General features: G+C 38.8%; 1 protein-coding gene across 3 annotated transcripts; it reads right to left on the bottom strand.

The window, feature by feature from the left end:
- Positions 1-1,260: 1,260 nt before the first annotated feature.
- Positions 1,261-19,307, bottom strand: unc119 (unc-119 lipid binding chaperone). 3 transcript variants are annotated; one of them, XR_002665205.1, is made up of 6 exons: positions 19,013-19,307; positions 4,601-4,714; positions 4,100-4,193; positions 2,408-2,580; positions 2,105-2,276; positions 1,261-2,006 (listed from the first exon to the last, which is right to left on the bottom strand). XR_002665205.1 is itself a non-coding variant. In XM_022748463.1 (6 exons), exons 2-6 carry the CDS (start codon positions 13,884-13,886, stop codon positions 2,164-2,166), a joined length of 543 nt encoding a protein of 180 aa, XP_022604184.1. In that variant the 5' UTR covers positions 13,887-13,956; positions 19,013-19,069; the 3' UTR covers positions 1,261-2,163. The 3 variants fall into 3 exon arrangements, 2 of the variants coding, with proteins under 2 accessions (XP_022604184.1, XP_022604183.1); XM_022748463.1 differs by adding an exon at positions 13,838-13,956 and having other exon boundaries at positions 1,261-2,276; positions 19,013-19,069; XM_022748462.1 differs by having other exon boundaries at positions 1,261-2,276.
- Positions 19,308-19,503: the final 196 nt, after the last annotated feature.

Genomic DNA, 19,503 nt, shown 5'->3' with positions numbered 1-19,503 from the left:
AAAACAAACCTTTGAGATTATTTTTTGTTTATTTCACAGTCAGTGACTTCACTGTTATGTGGTCTCTAGATAAGAAAAGCTCTGTTTGTTTACACAGAAGTCCAACAATGATGATGCTATAGGTGGTGTCATGGCAACAGTGCAGTAACACTGTTGTCACAGAAGATGGCAGCAAACACTATGCACCCTACAGCTTGTTCCTCTGATGCAGTCACATCTTTTACTTTTGGTACTCACAGTATGTTTCCTGCATTAATTAGGCTGATACACATTAGGAAAAACATTGAATTTTGACGACTTGCAGACATTATTTTAAACTTACACTATTTCAACAACCACTTACTGTACCAGTAAGGTCATAAACTGATTAAAGTGTTTTTTTTTAAGAAGAGATGAACATTTTTAAGTTACCTTCAACTCAAATATGTGTTTTTCTTTAATGTTACTTCATTTGGATGTTCGACTTTCACTTCAGGATGATCTGTGTGCAGAGTTTGCCACTCAACATAAATATGAGTTTGAGTTGTGTCCCAACAAGATTTTAGGTGATATCTTGCTTTGTGTAGCTTAACTTTAAAAATGAACAATATTTTATTCAAGGAATTTTGCATGTAGTTTTCTCAGACTTGCATACAACATAACTGGTGCGACTAACCCATCAAAAAGATCTAATCTAATATCTACACGTAAATCAAATTTAGTACATTATATAAGAACAAACATAGCTCTTGAGACCTGCTAATACAGCTCATGAATGGCAATCTTATATAAGCTATTATAATTTAGCCAGATGCAAATTATAACTACAAGCAAAGTATGTTTTTATATGTCTTAAAATGTAATTAAAATTATATGTTAATTCCCAAACCTGTGTTTGTTACATTTAAACAACTGAAGCAACATCTGGCAACTTCATTAGTTTTGGAATAAGTCCACTTCTCCTCCCCAGTAAATGTAATGAAACTAAGCTGACAAAGACAACAACACAATGCCAGCAGCATACTTAAACTATGGCTTTTATTTTCCTTGATTTTCATTCATTTAATTTTGAGCGGATAAGCTGTTTCTGGAATTACCTTTGTACTGATTCTGACTGTTAATAATCTTCATTGTTTTGATTATCTGTTGTCTGCTCAAAATGACCATATGGTTTGTTTTTCTTGTTCCATGTAATGTTTCATCTTTTGTGAAAAAAAGAAACAAAGAAACAAAAAAACAAAAACAAATGATGTATATCAAGATTTCGAAAAAAATCCCATATTTATTGCAGTGATGGAATTCAGCTGTCAAAACTTTACATACTTTTTAATTTTATACTTAAAACATTTATCATAAAGTATACACAGTGTTCAGTACTACAGAGAACATACTGGATATCAAAATTGGTATCTGACTTTTGACTTTTGGCTAATGTATGTTTTCTTACACTTCAAAATGGCTATTTCTTTAAAAAATACTCCTGGCGTAGTAGTACTATGAACATGAAAACATAAAACAAATGACACATTCACATAGACAAAGTACACATCTCTGTTTGTCATTCAACTGAACAGTGACAGATCATGGGAGGAGGACTGAATCATTCTCACGTGTGCTTCTACAAATTTAAGAACTTTCAGGAGTAAAAATGTAATGAGATTCCTATACAAACTATATAAATATACATCTGAATGGATTCATTATTATTAAACTTTTACAGGGTAACTTAATTTCTCTCTTTGTCTCCTGGTGTGTTTCAGGACAAACAAGACTCACTGTCTCCTCTTACTCTTCACATAACGGCTATCAAAACACACAAAATGTAAATTAATCAATGTGTTCCTGATGATCAAGTTGAAACCACATATACAGACTGAAATCAACAGTATGTACAGACACTGCATGTGTTTACTGCCCACACACTCGCTCACACACACACTGATGCAAACTGATGATAAAACTGGCAGAATTCAATGTTCCTGCAAAGAGGCAGAGGGAGAAATCTGACTGGTCAGGCGGCTGAATACCTGAATGGAAATACATGGAGTTAACAGGAGTGAGAAAAGAGTATTTACTGCCAGTGATTTGTCCATCAGTCCATCTGCTTCTGGTCCTGAAGTGGTACCTGGATCATGGAGAATGTCTAGAACAGGGGGGAGTAAAGGGTGGAGGGTGGAGGTCTTCCTATGGCCCCCCACTGTAGGAATAATCTGCCTTGTTGTGCATCACCAGCTTGTTGTCCACAAAGTAGAAGCTGTCAGACTGCGTCTCATAAGGATGCAGGATCATCTCACGCACTAAGAGAGATGGAATACACAACAATCAGGATTTTGTAACATCACCTCCTGTTAGATCTAATAAAACATCTGTATGTGGGCGTATTTGTCTCTTGTGCGTTGTGCCTGTGTGCGACTGCTGCGACACTCACTGATTTCCTCAGACAGTGCGGGGAACTCGTAGATGTGCTCACACGTGTTCTTGCTGCTGGGCATGCAGAAACCGAACTCGAAGTCAAAGCTCTTGAGCAGCTGATCGCGGAAGTAGTGTCTCTCAATCATGCGGAAGTTGTTGATGGGCGTGTCACCCACTGTGAACTCCACCCTGCAGAGACATGGTGAGAAAATCATTTTTACCAACCTAGAAACCACTCAAAGATCAGTTTATTTTAATTTATTTTGCAGATTTTGTCTGTCACTTGCAGCGTTTATGATAACATTTTACTAATCAAAGTAACTGCTGACATATGGGAACATCATTACAACAAAGAAAAACAAAAAGTCAGACGATCACACAGGTTGTAAACAAGTGAACAGTTGATCCAGATTATCTTAACTCTAAATTAAGTGTTTAAGTCCCACTGGTGGGACACGTTGGCCTTGGTAGTGCTGCTTTAGGTGTGTTTTGGTCTGTACTGGACTCAGTCTTTGCCCAACTTTGACAATCTATTACACATGCACAAATAAATTACTGGAAGCTCTATGACTTCTGATTCTATGTGTGCAAACTCATGAGGTTTTTGTAACTCATAAGATTTGCATAGCAAACCCCAGCTGTGGGTTGCATCTTCAAAGTTATTTTCATGATCTCACTTTGTGTCCAGAATGATAAAATGTTTGCCTTGGGTGAACTCAACTTTTAAATCCAACTGTTCTGCTCTTCTTTTCTCCCTCACTGGACGAATGTAAACAGTCCGCTGTGAAGGGCATGGCGGTAGTTAGCACAGTCTGTAGAAATACTGGATTTAAATGTTGATTTTGCACTGGTCAAACATTTTACCTTTTCTAGGTAAAAAAATAAAAAAACAAATGTTTTGATGTACCCCCAAGGTTTGTGTGAGGAACGCTGTGTGAATCATGGAGTTGATGTACACAGTGTTGAGACTATAGGTCAAAGTTGAACCAGGAACTGGATAATTATTGACTTTGTTTTTAATATGAAAGAAGTTTGACTAACTCTGGAGTTTGTTTGCAACATGTCTGTGGACTGTTCATGTAGTTGATCCATCTGACCTCTTTTCTCTTTTTAGCAATGCCACTGCATTGCCAGAGCAGTAATTATTGTAACTCTGTGAATACAACGTAATTATTTCAAATAAGAATGACAGTGAAAACTATATAAAATTATCCCTTAAAATGGTTGCCCAGAGCAACAGTCAACACATCTCTTCCCACATGCTGTGTTGAAAAAAAAAACATAAAGTCTATATAATTATAAGGTGCACAAAACACATTATATCTAATATACACTGAGCTTTTTCATTAAGCCTAGATTATCTAGATGAGTCAGTTGTTGGGTTGGATCGCAGTCACAGTGTAGGAGTCTGATGATGAGCAGTACTCAGGAGCACTGACAGCTACCTGGTGCTTGAGTCAGCAGGTGGGCTGGGCTGCTCTGTATGTTCACACTCATCATTATCAGCCCCTGTCGTCACACACTGAAGCCCACACACCTCCTACATGAAGTAGGTGTCCTCTGTCAGAGTAGCGGGGTAGAACAGGACATTATTGCATCAATGCGCTTATTCACAGTCTCAGGACATTTGTCTCTATCTCTCTGTCCCTCTCACGCAGTCTTCATTTCTTATTTGGAGGAAACAAATACACACTGAACTTTCACTTACGTGGCTCCAACCTGCCGCAACTGCAGGAAGGCTGGGGTGAACTGGTATCGGACAAAACGGCCAGCGTTGGGGTCACAGTGCTTTTTACCTCCCGCTTAAGTTTAAAAGAAAAAAAAAAAAGAAAGAAAAATGCAGCCAGGGCTTTGAAATCAAACTTCTCCAATTCATTATTTCACAGAGTGAGACAAATGTTGTTGTTTTTTTGTTTTTTTTAGTGGAGCTATAGCTCACTGTACACACAATCTTTTCCTCTCACAATATTATGGGCCTGTCAAGATAAAAATCCATTATTACATTTTCTATTATTATCATCAATGTCCTCTGCAGCATCACGGGGACAAGAAAAATATAAAATAACATTTGAAATACTGTTTAAGGCACGATATGAAGAGCGAGATAAAAATACAGGTAGCTGAGGAAATTTAAACATTGACTCAGTCTGGATAATTATTATTATTATTTCTACATCTATCAATCAAGTCTTTGAAGTTTGGAGCTGACCTGGTGTTGGGGGTTTAGTAATCTCAAACAGGACTGTCCCTGTTTCCATGTCGCGAATCTTAAACCTGGTGAAGTCGATCATGTGGACGTTTTCTTCTGGAGAACAAAGATAATCTGAAAAAGAAGAGAGAAAAGAAGCTTTAGGTCTAGTTCTTCTTTTTTTGATTATATCACTGTGAATAAAGCAAACCCTTCATGTCGGGCAGCAAGCTGTAAATTAATTAAAAAAAAAGACTGTCTCCTCAGTTGCCCTCTGTCAGGACACAGTATAATCTCCTGTTATGAGCATGTCTGAATTTACACTACAGTACAATCCTTTTTTTGGATGCTCACCACTGTAACCTCACTATACTTCCAGGGAAGCTATTTTTCACACATCAGATCTTTCTATTCACCAAGAAATGACACAGACAATAACAAGACAGTGTCTGAGCATCTCAGCTGCACTAATAAAAGCCCAGAGAGCAGCCCAGGTCACACACTGTGAACTGTCAGGCCCATTCAAGGGGATGGATACTCAAAGCAGAAGAAATACACACCACAGCTTTGTGTTGAGCAGCCAAGTCATTCATCTTCTGTGTCTGCACTTGTGACATAAAGTTAAACATACCAATCCAATTTCAAACTCAAGAATCAATCCTACTGCTTCTGGTGTGTGAGTAATTTATTCTAGTTGTCAGTTTGCATATACCAAAAATAGTCAGGACAAGTCAAGTCAGTTTCATTTTTAAAAGCCAATCTCCCAAACATGTCTAAGAGGGCTTTGCAATCTCTTTATTACACAACACTTTTTATCCTTAGACCCCTGATTCTGATGAGGAAAAACTCACATAGAAAAAAATCCTTTCAAATGAATAAACCTCAGGAAGAGCAACAGAGGAGGGATCCCTCTGCCAGGACAAACAGAAATACCACTGTTCACATTATCTCACTGTGTACATGCACTGTATATTAGTTGAATTTAGTGTAAAGTTTCTCCCTCTATTTCTCTAGTCTTTCCTCCTTAAAGACATGGAAACAGCTATGAAGTCAGGAAATTGTTTTATATCTAAAAAATCCAACAAGCCTAAAAGTTGCCAGATACAATGTACCAAATAAAACAGCAGTCATTCATTCATTCACTTGCTGGTTAAGCAGAGAAGAAATGCTGAGCCTGGATTACCCTCAAACCTTTTTTTACTATATATTTAATTATTTAAATATTTCACATAATAAAACAAAATGTTCAGAATGAAGCATTTTAGTATTTACAGCTCATATGTAATGCAGCGTACTACACATTATACCTTACGGTGGTGATAGTTAGTACTCTACCTAATGTGTGGGAATGCTGGTTACATCTTTAACCTTGATGATATAGTAACGCACCACTGGGGAAAAAAACAAAAACATCTTATGTCAATACAAAACACAAACTTGAATCTCGTGACTACAGCACTGGTGTAGTGGACAGTTTGCTTCATACCTGTGATACTGAACATTTATTTGCACTTATTACTTTTCTCTAACATACTTTGCCTGCAGTGAACAGCGGGACTGTCACGTCCAGTGAGCACAAGCCCAGGGGAAGACAGAGACCCAAGTATCCTGAGCAGGGTGACAGATTTGGCCACGCTGGCACCGTGTGTGTGTGTGTGTGTGTGTGTGTGTGTGTGTGTGTGTGTATGTATGTGTGTGTGTGTTTCTCTCTCTCTCTCTCTCTCGCTCTCTCTTTCTGTGTGTGTGTGTGTGTGTGTCCATCTATGTGTGCATGTGTAAGCATGTGTGAGACACTCCCCTCCCAACGGGGCAGGATTAGACCTAAGAGGCTTATTGTGTTTTACCATCACATGGACCAACTGGTTGGGAAACACACACACACACACACACACACACACACACACAACCCACCCACACACACACACACGCACGCACCTACTATCTCATTAGGGTTATGGTAAGGGCAGTTATTACTGGCAGTCTATGTTGCATAAGCCTTGAAGGTTCTTTCTTACTTTACTTTCTCTCTTTGTTTCTTACACTGACTTCATTATCAGCACACATGAAAATATTTGTGTATTTGCGCACATAATTATGTTCACACACACACACACACAGACACAAACACACATACACACACACACACACACACACACACACACACACACACACACACACACACACACACACACACACACACACACACACACACACACACACACAGTTACATCCTCTACTGTTTTCAGGGTTAGGGAGCAGATGGACCACACAGGCTTTAGCCACCTGCTTGAAGATATTTATAGACGTTTTCATAAAGTACAGAACACTATACCTGACACCTTGTCTAAAAATGTCCCTCTTGTGAAACAGCACTATTTAGAGCCTGCTATTTAACACAGTGGGCCAACACTGGTGTAAAGCAAGGTGAAAATCTCAGATTAAAGGAAGTCTACAACCTTCTGATATTAAAACTACAGCAAAGATGACAAATGTCTTGTTCTTAAGCTGTGATGCTCAATTAGGCTAATTAGATCATTAAAATGCAATTATTTACAGAAGTGATAAAGTCAGACTGCATCATTGTCGAATAGCGAGAGTATAATCTTTTAGTGTTTCTCAATGCTTCACTATACGAAGGGATCTTGTGATATCCAAGTGAGTAAGTTTATTTATATAGAGAGTAGAACATCACAAAGTGCTGCATAATTAAAACAAAGCAACAGACAACTTTAGCTTTAAGACAGTAGCAGCCCTAATAACACTGTCTACATTAAGACTCTGCTATTATGCTTCTTTTCAGATCATCATTCGTCACATCATCTTGCAGTTCTTCATGTTTTTATGAATTCTGCATTACAGCATTCAAAATACTGCTTTCAGATAAGTCACAGTATTAAAAGAGTGGTCCTCAAAATCTAAATCAAATCATCCTAAAATGGAGCTTATTTCAAACTTTAAATTTAAAACTCTTTGATGTTAGTATAACCCTTTATATATAAGTGAAGAACGTTATGTAATTTTTAACTTGTGTAGCCATAATTTTGTTTTTGGTCCAAAAAATTTGGATGACTGTGGTTGTAAAAACATTTCAAGAACTAATGGGCCAATTAGAAATAACTGCAGAATAGCAAGTAGCTGCTGATGGGAGAGAGGCTGTCTGTATATATACAGTATGTATGCATGTGTGCCAAGAATCCATGTACATGTGCAAGGAAGTACACTTGCAGCTGGTGCATCTTTCTGCACATGCATGGCAGAGTGCACAGGACTCATCTGTGGTGATGAATTCATGTTAACATACTGTAGATGTGAGTGGAGTGTTTCCATGGTGAACGTCACAAGACTGGTCAAGAGATTTCCATGTAAAGCTGCTCTGGCACAAAAACGCAAAGTCTCTTTATGTTGCCTTCCAAACTCCAGTAAGAGGGTTAGAGAGCTGCTGTTTGATGCAGTGCCCTCTAGTGCCAGTTCATTAGATGTGAGGCGCTTATCTGCTCTGAGAATATTACTATAAGCTCACTGTTAGTCTGGGACTGCAACAGCAAGAAAAAACATTCACACACTACTTATAGAGCACCTGCATGCTATGTGGCCTGAATGTTATCATTGAAGAGAGTTAGTTTGAAATGAACACAAGCATTCAAATCCTCTTGACTAGAAGATAAAAGTCATAAACTTAATCAAATACTGTTGTATAATACTGTGCAAAACTGCTCTCTTCAGTTCACAGATATGAACACTGTATGTCTGTTCAGCTCAAACTGCAAATATATGCATCTACAACATGACTATTTTACTGCTACTATTTAATATGGCGATGAGTGATGTATAAAACTCAGTATCCTTAATTTAATCCAAACTAGTTGGTGTATTTGCAGCCTCAACATGATTTTCACAATGGAGGATTTGTGTTTTATGTTAAATTGATGTTTGTCTATGCATAATGCTGCTGACACGTTGAAACTATGCCTAGTTACCATGCAACATTGGAATTAGATACCTGCACCGCCATCTTGTTGTGAGGTCATCGAAATCGTTCATGTCTCAATATAACCAATCATACTGTCAATATAAGGCCAGAACAAATGCAAGTGACATAATTTGCACGTAATTAAAATAAACTGCATAATTTATGATATCAATGCTAACGACAGAATTAATACCGCCATTAGATAAAATGCATAGCACCAGGACCATTAGCAGTCAGGGGTTCACACTTTCGGTTTTTATATTTATATATATATATGCCATTATTAAAAGAGTTTTCAAAACCGAGTGTTTAATTAAAACTAGGTTATTTTCTTCTAAAAAATTACAAAGTAAGGTCTGGTGGGAAATCCTAATTTGACCAATGAACTCGCTCCGTCATTTGCGATAACCTGCATGAGTTACGTCATTTTTTTCTAAACCTTTTAGCAAGACACGAGTTTTGTTCAGCTAATGGACGATGCAGTTAGCGGCATAATGTTCAACAAGACCAAAGAGAAAAGCGGTGCTCAGGGGAAGAAGGATGAGTTGACAACAGGGTGAGTTTACTGCCGAACTGTCGATATTAGATAACTTTTACCCATCATGCTTCAAGTTCGTCGAATAGCACTGTTTACGTGCAGCCGGAGGCTAGCGTTAGCTGAGTTTGCTATACTCTCAACAGAGAGCAGCAGAGGCAGGAATCTGGACTTGAGCAGTGTTGTGAATGGCTTTGCTGAGCGCGAGACCCGGCGGATGAACTCCTAATGGGTGTGTACAGGTTTCTCTGTTTATGGAGCGGTTTAAATCTACAGCAACGTAATTGTTACCTCCCATATGTTGGAAAATGCTCAGCTACTATGATCAGTGTGTGTGTTACATGGGGCCGCTGTGTCATTGATGATGAATTCTATAAATGCAAGTGATTGAGTGATCAGGTGCTGTCATTTATACAGTATAGACCTATAATGTACTATTTGTTCTATGCTTACTGACACACTATGCAAGCTTCGTGTTGATTTGTTAGTGTTGGATGGCTAAAGCTATTTCAGATGTTTGATAGTTGCTGTGGTGTGGTTTGAGTCCAGGGCAGCCTGTTAGTTAATCAATTTGCCTAGGAGGAATCCACCAACCAAGCGATCATTGTTCATTCACACATGGTCTGCAATTAAATTATATAATTCATACTGCACAATGTTTTTCACCATCACAATAACATTTTACTCATGAGCTTCTGATAGTGAACATTGCTTTACTGAGAAATGTGTATAAAGGATCTAAAAAACATGATTATATCTAACCATGTAGAAGCTCACAGCTAAAACAATATACATTTTAACAACAACATAACATGTCTTTCTGGAAGCCATGTCATGATTATTCAGAATGATTAACAGACCTCAATATGGACTATTGTCATTAGAAACTAGGCTGAAAAACCTCAATAACTGCATCTAGGAGCAGGTGGGTAAAGAAATGGAGAAAGTGCTCAGAGGCAGGACCAAAACATAAGAACACTGTTTTCGGCATTGTTTTGCATTACATGAAAATTAAGAATATCATCTTGACATTATGAGGGTAGAATGATTCCAGACATACATGTTCATACCTTAGTTCTGTCTTCCTTTTTTCCTTCTTATTCTCACACACACACACAGCGCTCCACTTCACTTCCTTCAACACTGTCACCTAGCAACACTCCTTCTGATAGTGTGCCAGCTCGATTAGTCTGTCTTTTTCTTTCCCCTCATCCACCTGGCTGCTCTGCAACAACAAGGTGCAGCAGCGAATCAAAGGAGAGTATCTTGGGTTTTGGCATCAGTGGTATGCTAATGATATGTTCCACATCTGGGATCTGATGAAGGTATACCTGAGGCCTCCTCCTATAGAGGGCCTACTTGATTTCACAACCCTGAAGCACTGGAGCAATAAGATTGTGCAGATTTGATGCAGAATATTATGAGGATATGTTTCAACAGTGTCTTCAATTACAGTATGGCTTGATAGAGTACAATATATTTTATTGTCCCTGTGGGGAAGCATGTCCTTAGCTCCCGGCACAGATGATCTGCTATAATTACACATGAGGAGGAATGCACAATTCTGGATTTACTTTCCATAACTTGATTTCCATGTATCTGATTTTTTGTTTTAGCATTACAAAGGATTTTGTTGTCTGGTTTCAAAAATCAGTCTTATCTGTGTAAACACACATTAGCCATAGACCCAAGCACCAACAGCAGATTCTTGTTAGACATTAAACACTCATAAAACTAATAATATTTTTCAATCTAATGGAATGAATAAAATCAATACAATCCTGAATAGATCGGCAGCAGCCTGTATAAATGGAGTAAAATTTGCAGTCTTGCTGTGTTCCTGTACTCAGATACACAGAGCCAGTCTGACACTAAAATGGCATTCATGAAGAGCAAGCGAGCAGCCACTTATAGCGCCTTAATCCCCAAGATTAGCCCGGAGTTACAGACTTTCAGCCACAGGGATTGACTTCACATGCCTTATTCTTTCCATTTGACTCTCTGTGGTCTGCGATCAGTGCTGAGACTCTGTGTTGAATTAATCCAAACAACATGAGGAAGAACAATGCGGACATGTTTACTTTTCTTTATGTTAAAATAATCCATAGCCAAAGGCAGCTAGTGACATTAGCATTAAGCTTGATGTTCACATCATGATGTACAGCGCACCTGTGTATGGCAGGCTGTTTCATGTCTCTCCGTTATTAGCACCTGTAGGCAAACTGGCAAACGGTGAGGTTCATGGGGATGTTGAATTCTGAGCATCTGAATGCAGATGAGATTCTTTCCTCTTATCTTTCTCCAGCCTGCCATCACCGAGTGGGAATAAATAATGTACCTAAGTGGGAGGGTTTTATGAGGACATATATTTTGATCCAAGCTCTGAACCATAAGGCCAGTCACATAAGGAACAAAAAGACCTTTTACTTCCTTCAACCATAAACCAATAGTTCGACTTTACAGGAAATATGGTTATTTGCTTTCGTGCTGGGTGTTTTTGTATGTTTACTAAATATAAAGACAGGAAATGGTGAATTCCACCTGCACCTGCAAGTCTCACTAATTAACATACTATATCTTGTTAGTTTAAAATTTTCAATTTTCAGAGGTGCTGGTAGATGTGTTTTGTTACCTTTTGACAAAGCCAGGCTATCTGTTTCCCCCTGTTTCCAGCCTTTATGCTAAGCTAAGCTAATCACCTGCTGGGACTCATATTGATCCTCTCATTTAACTGTAAGCAAGAAAGTGTATTTCCCAGACTGTTAAACAATTTTTTTTTTCTTTCTTTAAAGGATGAAATTCAACACATTGGAAAATCATGTTTGTAAAATGAATTTTAAAAAAAGTGCAAAAGTAAAGATTAAAAAGATAATCTTTTCACTTGGCCTCAAATATTCTCAAGGATCTAAGGGTTTTGTAATAACTAGAGTTTGGTTACAACTTGGATTTATGTACTGTGCAGCACACCATGCATGAACAATAGCACACTAAGGAGTGTCTGTTCTTCAGGTGAACTGAATTACACCACTTCATTACAGAGTATGATCTAACCTCTGTGTCCCCAGGCACACACACACGCACACGCACACACACACACACACACACACACACACACACACACACACACACACACACACACACACACACACACACACACTCTGACCACTCTGTGACAGTTAGGTTCAGGCTGTGAGAGGAACCTGGAGGGACACTAATGATTTACGTGTCTCATTCCCTCCATTCTTTCCCTCATCTCTCTGGATGTGATCTATAAAGAGAAAAGCCTCGTGGACAGTGCCAGTTTGTACACAGGAAGTTTTGAGAAGGAAGTGCAGTAGTTATTCTGTAAGAAATATACATAAATCAATCAATAAATGCTGCATCTTCAGTAGAATGCAGTAGAATGGTGTAATATTTGTAGATTAAATGCTTTTTTCGATAGGAATTAAATTCAAACCAACCCTGCAAGGAAATAATAATCAGATAATAAATAAATAAATAAATAAATAAATAAATAAATAAATGTGAGTCAAGCTATTACTGCCTCTCCAAGCGAGCTCCCACTTACAACCCCTTTGTACAGCAGGTTACTGGAAGCAACTCTAATTTCTACCTCTGTACACAACCAGGACCCTCGAAGAAAGCACATTCAGTGCTGAGATAAAACAACTCCTTGTTACATTATGCTTAAACCAATATCTGCTTTTATGAAGTCTCTAAATTTCATTCATGAGAAGAGGTTCCTTGTGTAAGTCTACAGGCATATAGTTTGACCAATTATGCATGTATAGATAAAGTTATAAACATCCATGATAAGAAAATGGCCCCAGCTCTGCAGAGATTGAAGTTGGCTTAATGTAGAAAGCATGTCCTCAAGCTGTCCAGCCTGGATCAAAATGATGCACGTTATGAAGAGCCTTTTGGCTGACATAGTGATCTGGCAGGTAGTAGCAGAGAATCATGGGAACATCTGACTGTGGAAACAGGTTAGCTGCTAATGTCTGCCTCTGTGATTTCTATTAAGGAGTTTCTAGGGTGTTTCAAGGAAAGAGCACAAGTCAAATGTTTCACTAATGAACTTTTAACATTCTACTCCAGTAAGGTCTTTAGGATTATTCTCCTCTTACTGGTTCTAACAGGATCTTTGGGGCATCACAGAGCTTCGGTCAGATGATGAGCCATAAATATCAGCACCAGCTGGTAATCACAGAGTCATTGGTATTGATCAATAACCCTATCAAACTGATTTTGCTCTATAACATAAAGCACCTTTACAATAATAACATTTGTAGTATTAAGTTGACGTTGTTCTGAGTCTAACAGCTGCCTGGTTTCACACAAGTAATAGACAGTTGATGAGATTGTGCTGATCACTGATGTAGATGCAACAAGCCGTCTCTCTCTTCATGTCAAATCACTCTGAAAGAGTAACCTTGTGACAGCTGTGCATGGGAGATTAAGAACTGGCTACACCAATCAATTTTAATTAAAGCTGTATCTATTGTGTTGGCAGACATCACAGAGTGGAAATCCCGCCTGATGTAGAAAAAGCATTGCTCTGTGTCCCAGACTTATTAAAGGCCAAATAATTGATCACCCATTAGTGTAGGAAGGAACCAGGCTGTCCTGAGTAAATCATCTGGATGAAACAAAATTACACCCCAATGTAAATCCTTACCCACAGTACAACAGAGATCTAGTGTAGTAGAGCTTCTCCCTTTCGATTGCATAATAATTCAAATTTTGTTTTTACCTTGTGAAGGTCTTTCTTGTACCTGTCTGTAACTGTTCTTGGAAAGCATTTCCGTGTTGCTGTTGTGTAAGGTTTGGACATTTACTCACTCGCGTAGTAAAGAAGTTTGAATGGTAGATCTAGTGAGACCAAAAGAGAGCGTAAAATTATAGAGGAACTGCTAAAATAATATCACTGATTGTAACTCATCCTTTGGAAAAAACATTATATTCTAGATTCTTATTAAGAGATTTACTAGATTTATCATTATTAAACACTTAAAATATCAAATGATAGCAGCTTTAAATCATGTAACAATATAAATGGTCATTCATTTGCTATTGATGGACACTTCATTTTAAGGGCATATCATCTTAGAGATACCAGTATGATTTTAAACAAAGTGCTTGTCAGATCATTGAGCAGCATGTGACACACTTCTCCCACACCCTTCAGAGCTCAGGGGCTGCATTGGACAACTTTTCTAACTTTTGAATCTGACAAGCTGACAAGCATGTTCACTTACCATATCTACTGGCCAGGTGTGCGGAGGTGAGAAAATATATAGTATGCTCTCTCAAACTCTCTCTTTTTTCATTCTTTACAAACAATCTCTGTCTACTTTTGTGCATACAACTTAGTGTAACACTGTGAAGGCCTTTGAGAACAAATGTTTTTTTGTATGAGTGATGATTTTGCTCCTCTCTATGATCACAGACGTTTTTGCCCCATCTTCAAGTATGGTCCATCTGAACACCTTATACTTAAGACTTTATTTTGTTTGGAATCTGTACACACCCTAAGGGCCAGAATAACAGGACCAGCCAACCTGACAACTTACTAAACTACTTAGTAATGTACTTAAAAATACCATATCTAAGACCTTCCTCAATTTTCTCAGTTGCCTATAACAGCATGTGGACTGATTTCTATGTAAAGGACTCCGGACAGGTTTTCCAGGAAAATCGTGCGTTGCCTCGATGGCTCTCTTATACTCCCGTACAGTGTTAACCAAGTGCAACACTAGTTAATGTTTGTGTAGAAATGGAGTCTGCTAACACCGACACACAACACACACTCCAGCACAATCTCCACATAAGCACAAAAAACAACAAAAAAGTGTTATATTGTAAAGCCTGTCTGGCCAAACAGGAACGTCACCGACTTTGGGGGAAAACTACGGTCAACATCAGCTGAGAGTGACATTAAGGTTTTAGTCTGTCAAACTATAGTCTTGCATATCCAGACTTGTCTCCACGCTTGATATAGTCTAAATTATAGTTTATAGTCAAAGTATGGTATATCAAGTCTATCAACATGATACCGGTCAATCACGATGGACTGGCCGTCGGGACTAATCAATCCCTATCAATCCCATTCAAAACTCCACTGCTCTTTCTTCTTCTAGTAATGTTTAAATTGGCACGATATGAGCACCACGCAGGGATGAATTTCTTTCCCAGTCCAACCATCATGTGACTGTTTTGGCTGATGCCCTGGACGCTTTTGTTCAGCGTGAGCAACAGGATCCTGACTGCAGGTCACTTAATGGCCAGTGGTGTCATTAATAAGAGTTTTCTGAATGTTACATATAGCACCTTTAAAGAGTGAAGGTTAAACTGCTTATTCAGCTACTTGTACATTATCACTTTATTTTAGAAAGTTCTTAATTAAATTACTTTGGAAAATATGCACAAATAAAGACAGCTGTGAATTAAGCTCTAAAGATTTAGGAGCTCATAGAATAACTTTCAAAATTTGAAGCCTTGTCTTATTGCTAAATGAATCCACAAACCACGCAGTTAAAATATTTACAGCATATGGGACAGTCATCTACCTTTTTAAATGAGGAAAATCTGAGTAGGACTATCATTTGGAAAAATGTTGGTAAGCCTCTCTGAGCCACTAGCAATTCGAAGTGTTAAACAAAATAAAGTGCCTCTCAAGTGCAATAAGTGCATGAAATGCAAAAAAAAATAAAACACTAATAGTTTTGGGAAGAGTCATTTCTTCAAAGTATATTGAATATAATATAATATAAATGGAATATTGGTCAGAGGAATGTGTCCCAAGCATGGTGAAGGACCATTGAGTCTTCATGAAATGTTGTCTGACTGTAAAGTAATTGCCTCTTATTTGTTGCTTTGTTAAGCTTTTGTGAGAAGAAGATGGCTTTGATGAACTAAAAAAAATCGTTTTCACATCATGAGACTCCTGTTTGTTCAACGTTATCACCTTCTCTCACTCTCCATCTGCAGTTTTAAGTCTCTTCAAGCACCTAAATGGTGAGTTAGGCCAGGTATCTGTAGCTCTGAGGTTACTATGAACCAACGGAGGAATGTATCTTTATCTGTACATTTGAATACTCTTGTAGTCAAATTAAAAGACCAAAGAGCATTTTCAGTAAGAGGCATGTTTTTCTCTTTTTATCAACAGGCAATTCTGACTGCTCTCTCCAGTGCACTTACATGGAAACACAATTAGACATGGTGGATGAGAGGAAAGTGGGCACAACAGAGAAGTAAATAACATGTTCAACACCAAATGATTCCAGGAATGCACCTAACATGATAAAACAGTCATATAAAAAAATATTCCATATGCTGATTGTAACCAAGGATAACTCTGTCTCACACTTCAGTTGTGCATAAGTAATTATTGTAATTCTTGTTACTATACAGTCAAAATGACATTTACAAACATGAGATTCATTTGGCAGCAGCAGTATTTCTGTTCATGTGTGTCTGCCTGCGTATCATAAACCATCCATCATGTAAACAGTAAACTGATAATGTGCCATTTTTCATATCGCAGCAGCGCTTCTCATCTGCCTGGATTATATTTCTTCTCCTCTCAGCCTGTGTTACAATGAGGCTCTGTGCCTTGCTTATCAGCTCTGAACCACCGTGACAGACTGGAGCTGGGCTGCCCCAAAATGGTGGCATTTACCTCCCAAAAGCACAACTGGAAAAGTCATTTACACTGCAGGGTGAGGCATTTTCTGCTTCTCCCTTCCCCAACTGCGATTTTCTTTCTCTGGCAGCAGAAAATGATAGCCTGAATTGTGCGGCACTCTATGCTTATCTCTGTGGTGTCTGCCTTTTGTCTGGTCTGCCGTTTAAAATGGTTGGGCCTCGGGGAGAAATTTTAACAGGAAACAAGGAAACAGTTTCAACATCAGTTCATTCATATAGACTCAAATATTATCCAGCTATGAGATGAAGAAATTTCATTGTTGACAGGTTACGGAAGCCATCTTTGACCATCAAGTATTTGTGAGAAGCCACTAAATAAATGGCAAGGGAGCACGACAATGACGTTTCTAATCTGATGTCCACAATATAAACAAACTCACTTACACTGAAGGGTCATTAATTACCTGAGGTGTATCACGTCATTGCAGAATGCTGCGTTACAGCCCTCCTGACATAATCCAGATTACATGTCAGCGGGGAGCAGAGATTACTGCACCATCATGAGTGATTTAGGTATTATCGCACTGATGCAGCCCGAGTATTGCTTTTCTGCTGAGGGGATACCAAATGAAAACAGATGTGATGGTGTGAGAGAGGGTGAGAGCAGAGAGTTGGTGTTAAAATTGTTTGGTTTTGTGTTTGGGAGGGGGTTCAGTTTTGACTCCAGATTTCAATGGCAACCACTGCTGTAAATATGAGTTAATGAAAATCAATGCAAACAAGCCTCTTATAGTATGAGAAAACAATAATAACTTCCCTGTGTTGTCAGTTCATTGAAAGACCAATCAATCAATCTGAGATTGAAAGCAGTATTCACTCCTGTTCTTTGAATGTTGGCGGTGTTGCGGCTTATTATATTATATTAAATGATTTTAGGGGATCTAAAGGGGGTTTTATTAATTATACTGTATGTATTTAGAAATTGGGTTAAGGTAAGAAGAAGTGGTAGGATTCAGAATATCATTAGACTTTGACAGAAAGTACACAGAAAAAAAATTCCCTAATACTTTATATTTTCAGAGATTCCAATCCCCTCTACGGTCACTGACGATAGTTTGCTCACATTTCATGATGAAGCTCTTGAGATGAGGTCCAAAGTTCCAAATAAAAACCTGGTAATCTGATCTTTTTGTCAATATATCAAATTAATATTTCAAAAGTGAATAAAGAACTGTCATGCTCACCACTGGACTAATGAATTAGATTACACAAACCATATTTCGTATATATCTGTAGTGGCTCAGCTTTAACTTTTGACTCCAATGCCATCTCCATAAACTTACACTCCACAGTACACCGAGTGGACTGAACAATAAGCAATTCACCAACTTGATGGTCTGAACCACCATCATAAAACATCTTGGTCAGCAAAAGCATAATTTAATCTGCAAAAAATCCTCCATGTGACAGTGTGTGATATTATGTAATAATATGGGGGCTTGAAACCAGGCCTACGAGTTGACTTACTGCAGCCTACCCTGTCCTGTTTCCATCCATGATATAACATGGAAACAGCTGCCATAATATGTTAAACAACTGGCTGATAGTATTCTTCTCTTGTGTTTGTTCCAAGCTGACTACTGTCTGTGAGGAGCTATAATCAGCAGATCACATCTCTGGCCACCTGTTACCTCAGAGCCACAGGTGCCTTGAGGTGAGGAGGTAGTAAGAGCCAGTTTTTTTTTTTTTTTTTTTTTTTTTTGGCACGATTTGAGAAGCTCACCAGGAAGTAGCCTACACACAGTCACCTTCAATGTCTGTCAGTGCCTACACATTCAGACACAGAGAGATGCAAACACCTACAAGCATGCAAACCTACTGAAGCATTAATTGTAACACAGGTAAATTCAACAAGCTGTTTCTCTCATGAACAGAGGAGTGCAGTTATCTAAGGTCCAATCCCCGCAAATAGTAACTGTCCTTGTGTAAGACATTAAACCTGTAACTGCTCACTGACTGTGATAACACTGATTACAAGCAGTTAGTCTTATTTTAAGCTGTAGACACTCTTTGAGGACGTTTCAGACTGTGTCGCTGTCCATGGTATCTGTTTGTAGTTCCTCAATACAAACAGTAAATGAACGCAGAGAATGTTATGTTACAGTAGAAATACACTAAAATAGGAAGCAACAGCAGATGGGTTGCACTAATCTCCTCTAACTGTGAGGCTTTAACTACCCTTCCCATCGTGCCAATTACTGTACACTAGCAGGTTACTTACTCTTGGTGATCTTCTGTAGCCCAAGCACATCCTCGGGCGTTATTACGGTATTTCTGCGCAATTCTTCTTCGGTTGTAACTGGGATCCCCATGTCTGATGAGTTGCAGCCTTGCTGCACTTTCATGTCCGACAGAAGAGGGCTGATCGGTGTGCACCCTGACAGGAACTGAGGCTTTCTGATGCTCTCGGCGTCGTCGCCGCAGGAGCCGATTTACTTGCGTCGGAGCCTTGAGTGACGCGCTGCCTAATACAGCGTACAGCAAACAGGCTCTGTGCTGCTACAAGAATAACTCATTCTCCGTGCCTCCTCCCTTTCTCGATCCGGTAAAAGATAAAAATCAGCCCTCAGCTCCCTCCCTCCCTCCCTGAAGGCTCATCGGCTCTCTCACAAGCTATTTAATCCAAATCCTGTGGCTTTAAACCGACCAGTGGTGCGTGCCTGACGGTCTGCGCGCCTCGCCGTCTGCTCAGACACCAGCGGGTTTCACTCA

Source organism: Seriola dumerili, unplaced genomic scaffold (assembly GCF_002260705.1).
Source record: "Seriola dumerili isolate Sdu_G_001 unplaced genomic scaffold, Sdu_1.0 BDQW01000122.1, whole genome shotgun sequence".
Classification (NCBI taxonomy): Eukaryota; Metazoa; Chordata; class Actinopteri; order Carangiformes; family Carangidae; genus Seriola; species Seriola dumerili.
The sequence above is the reverse complement of the archived record's forward strand: the minus strand, read 5'-3'. Positions and strand labels throughout refer to the sequence as shown.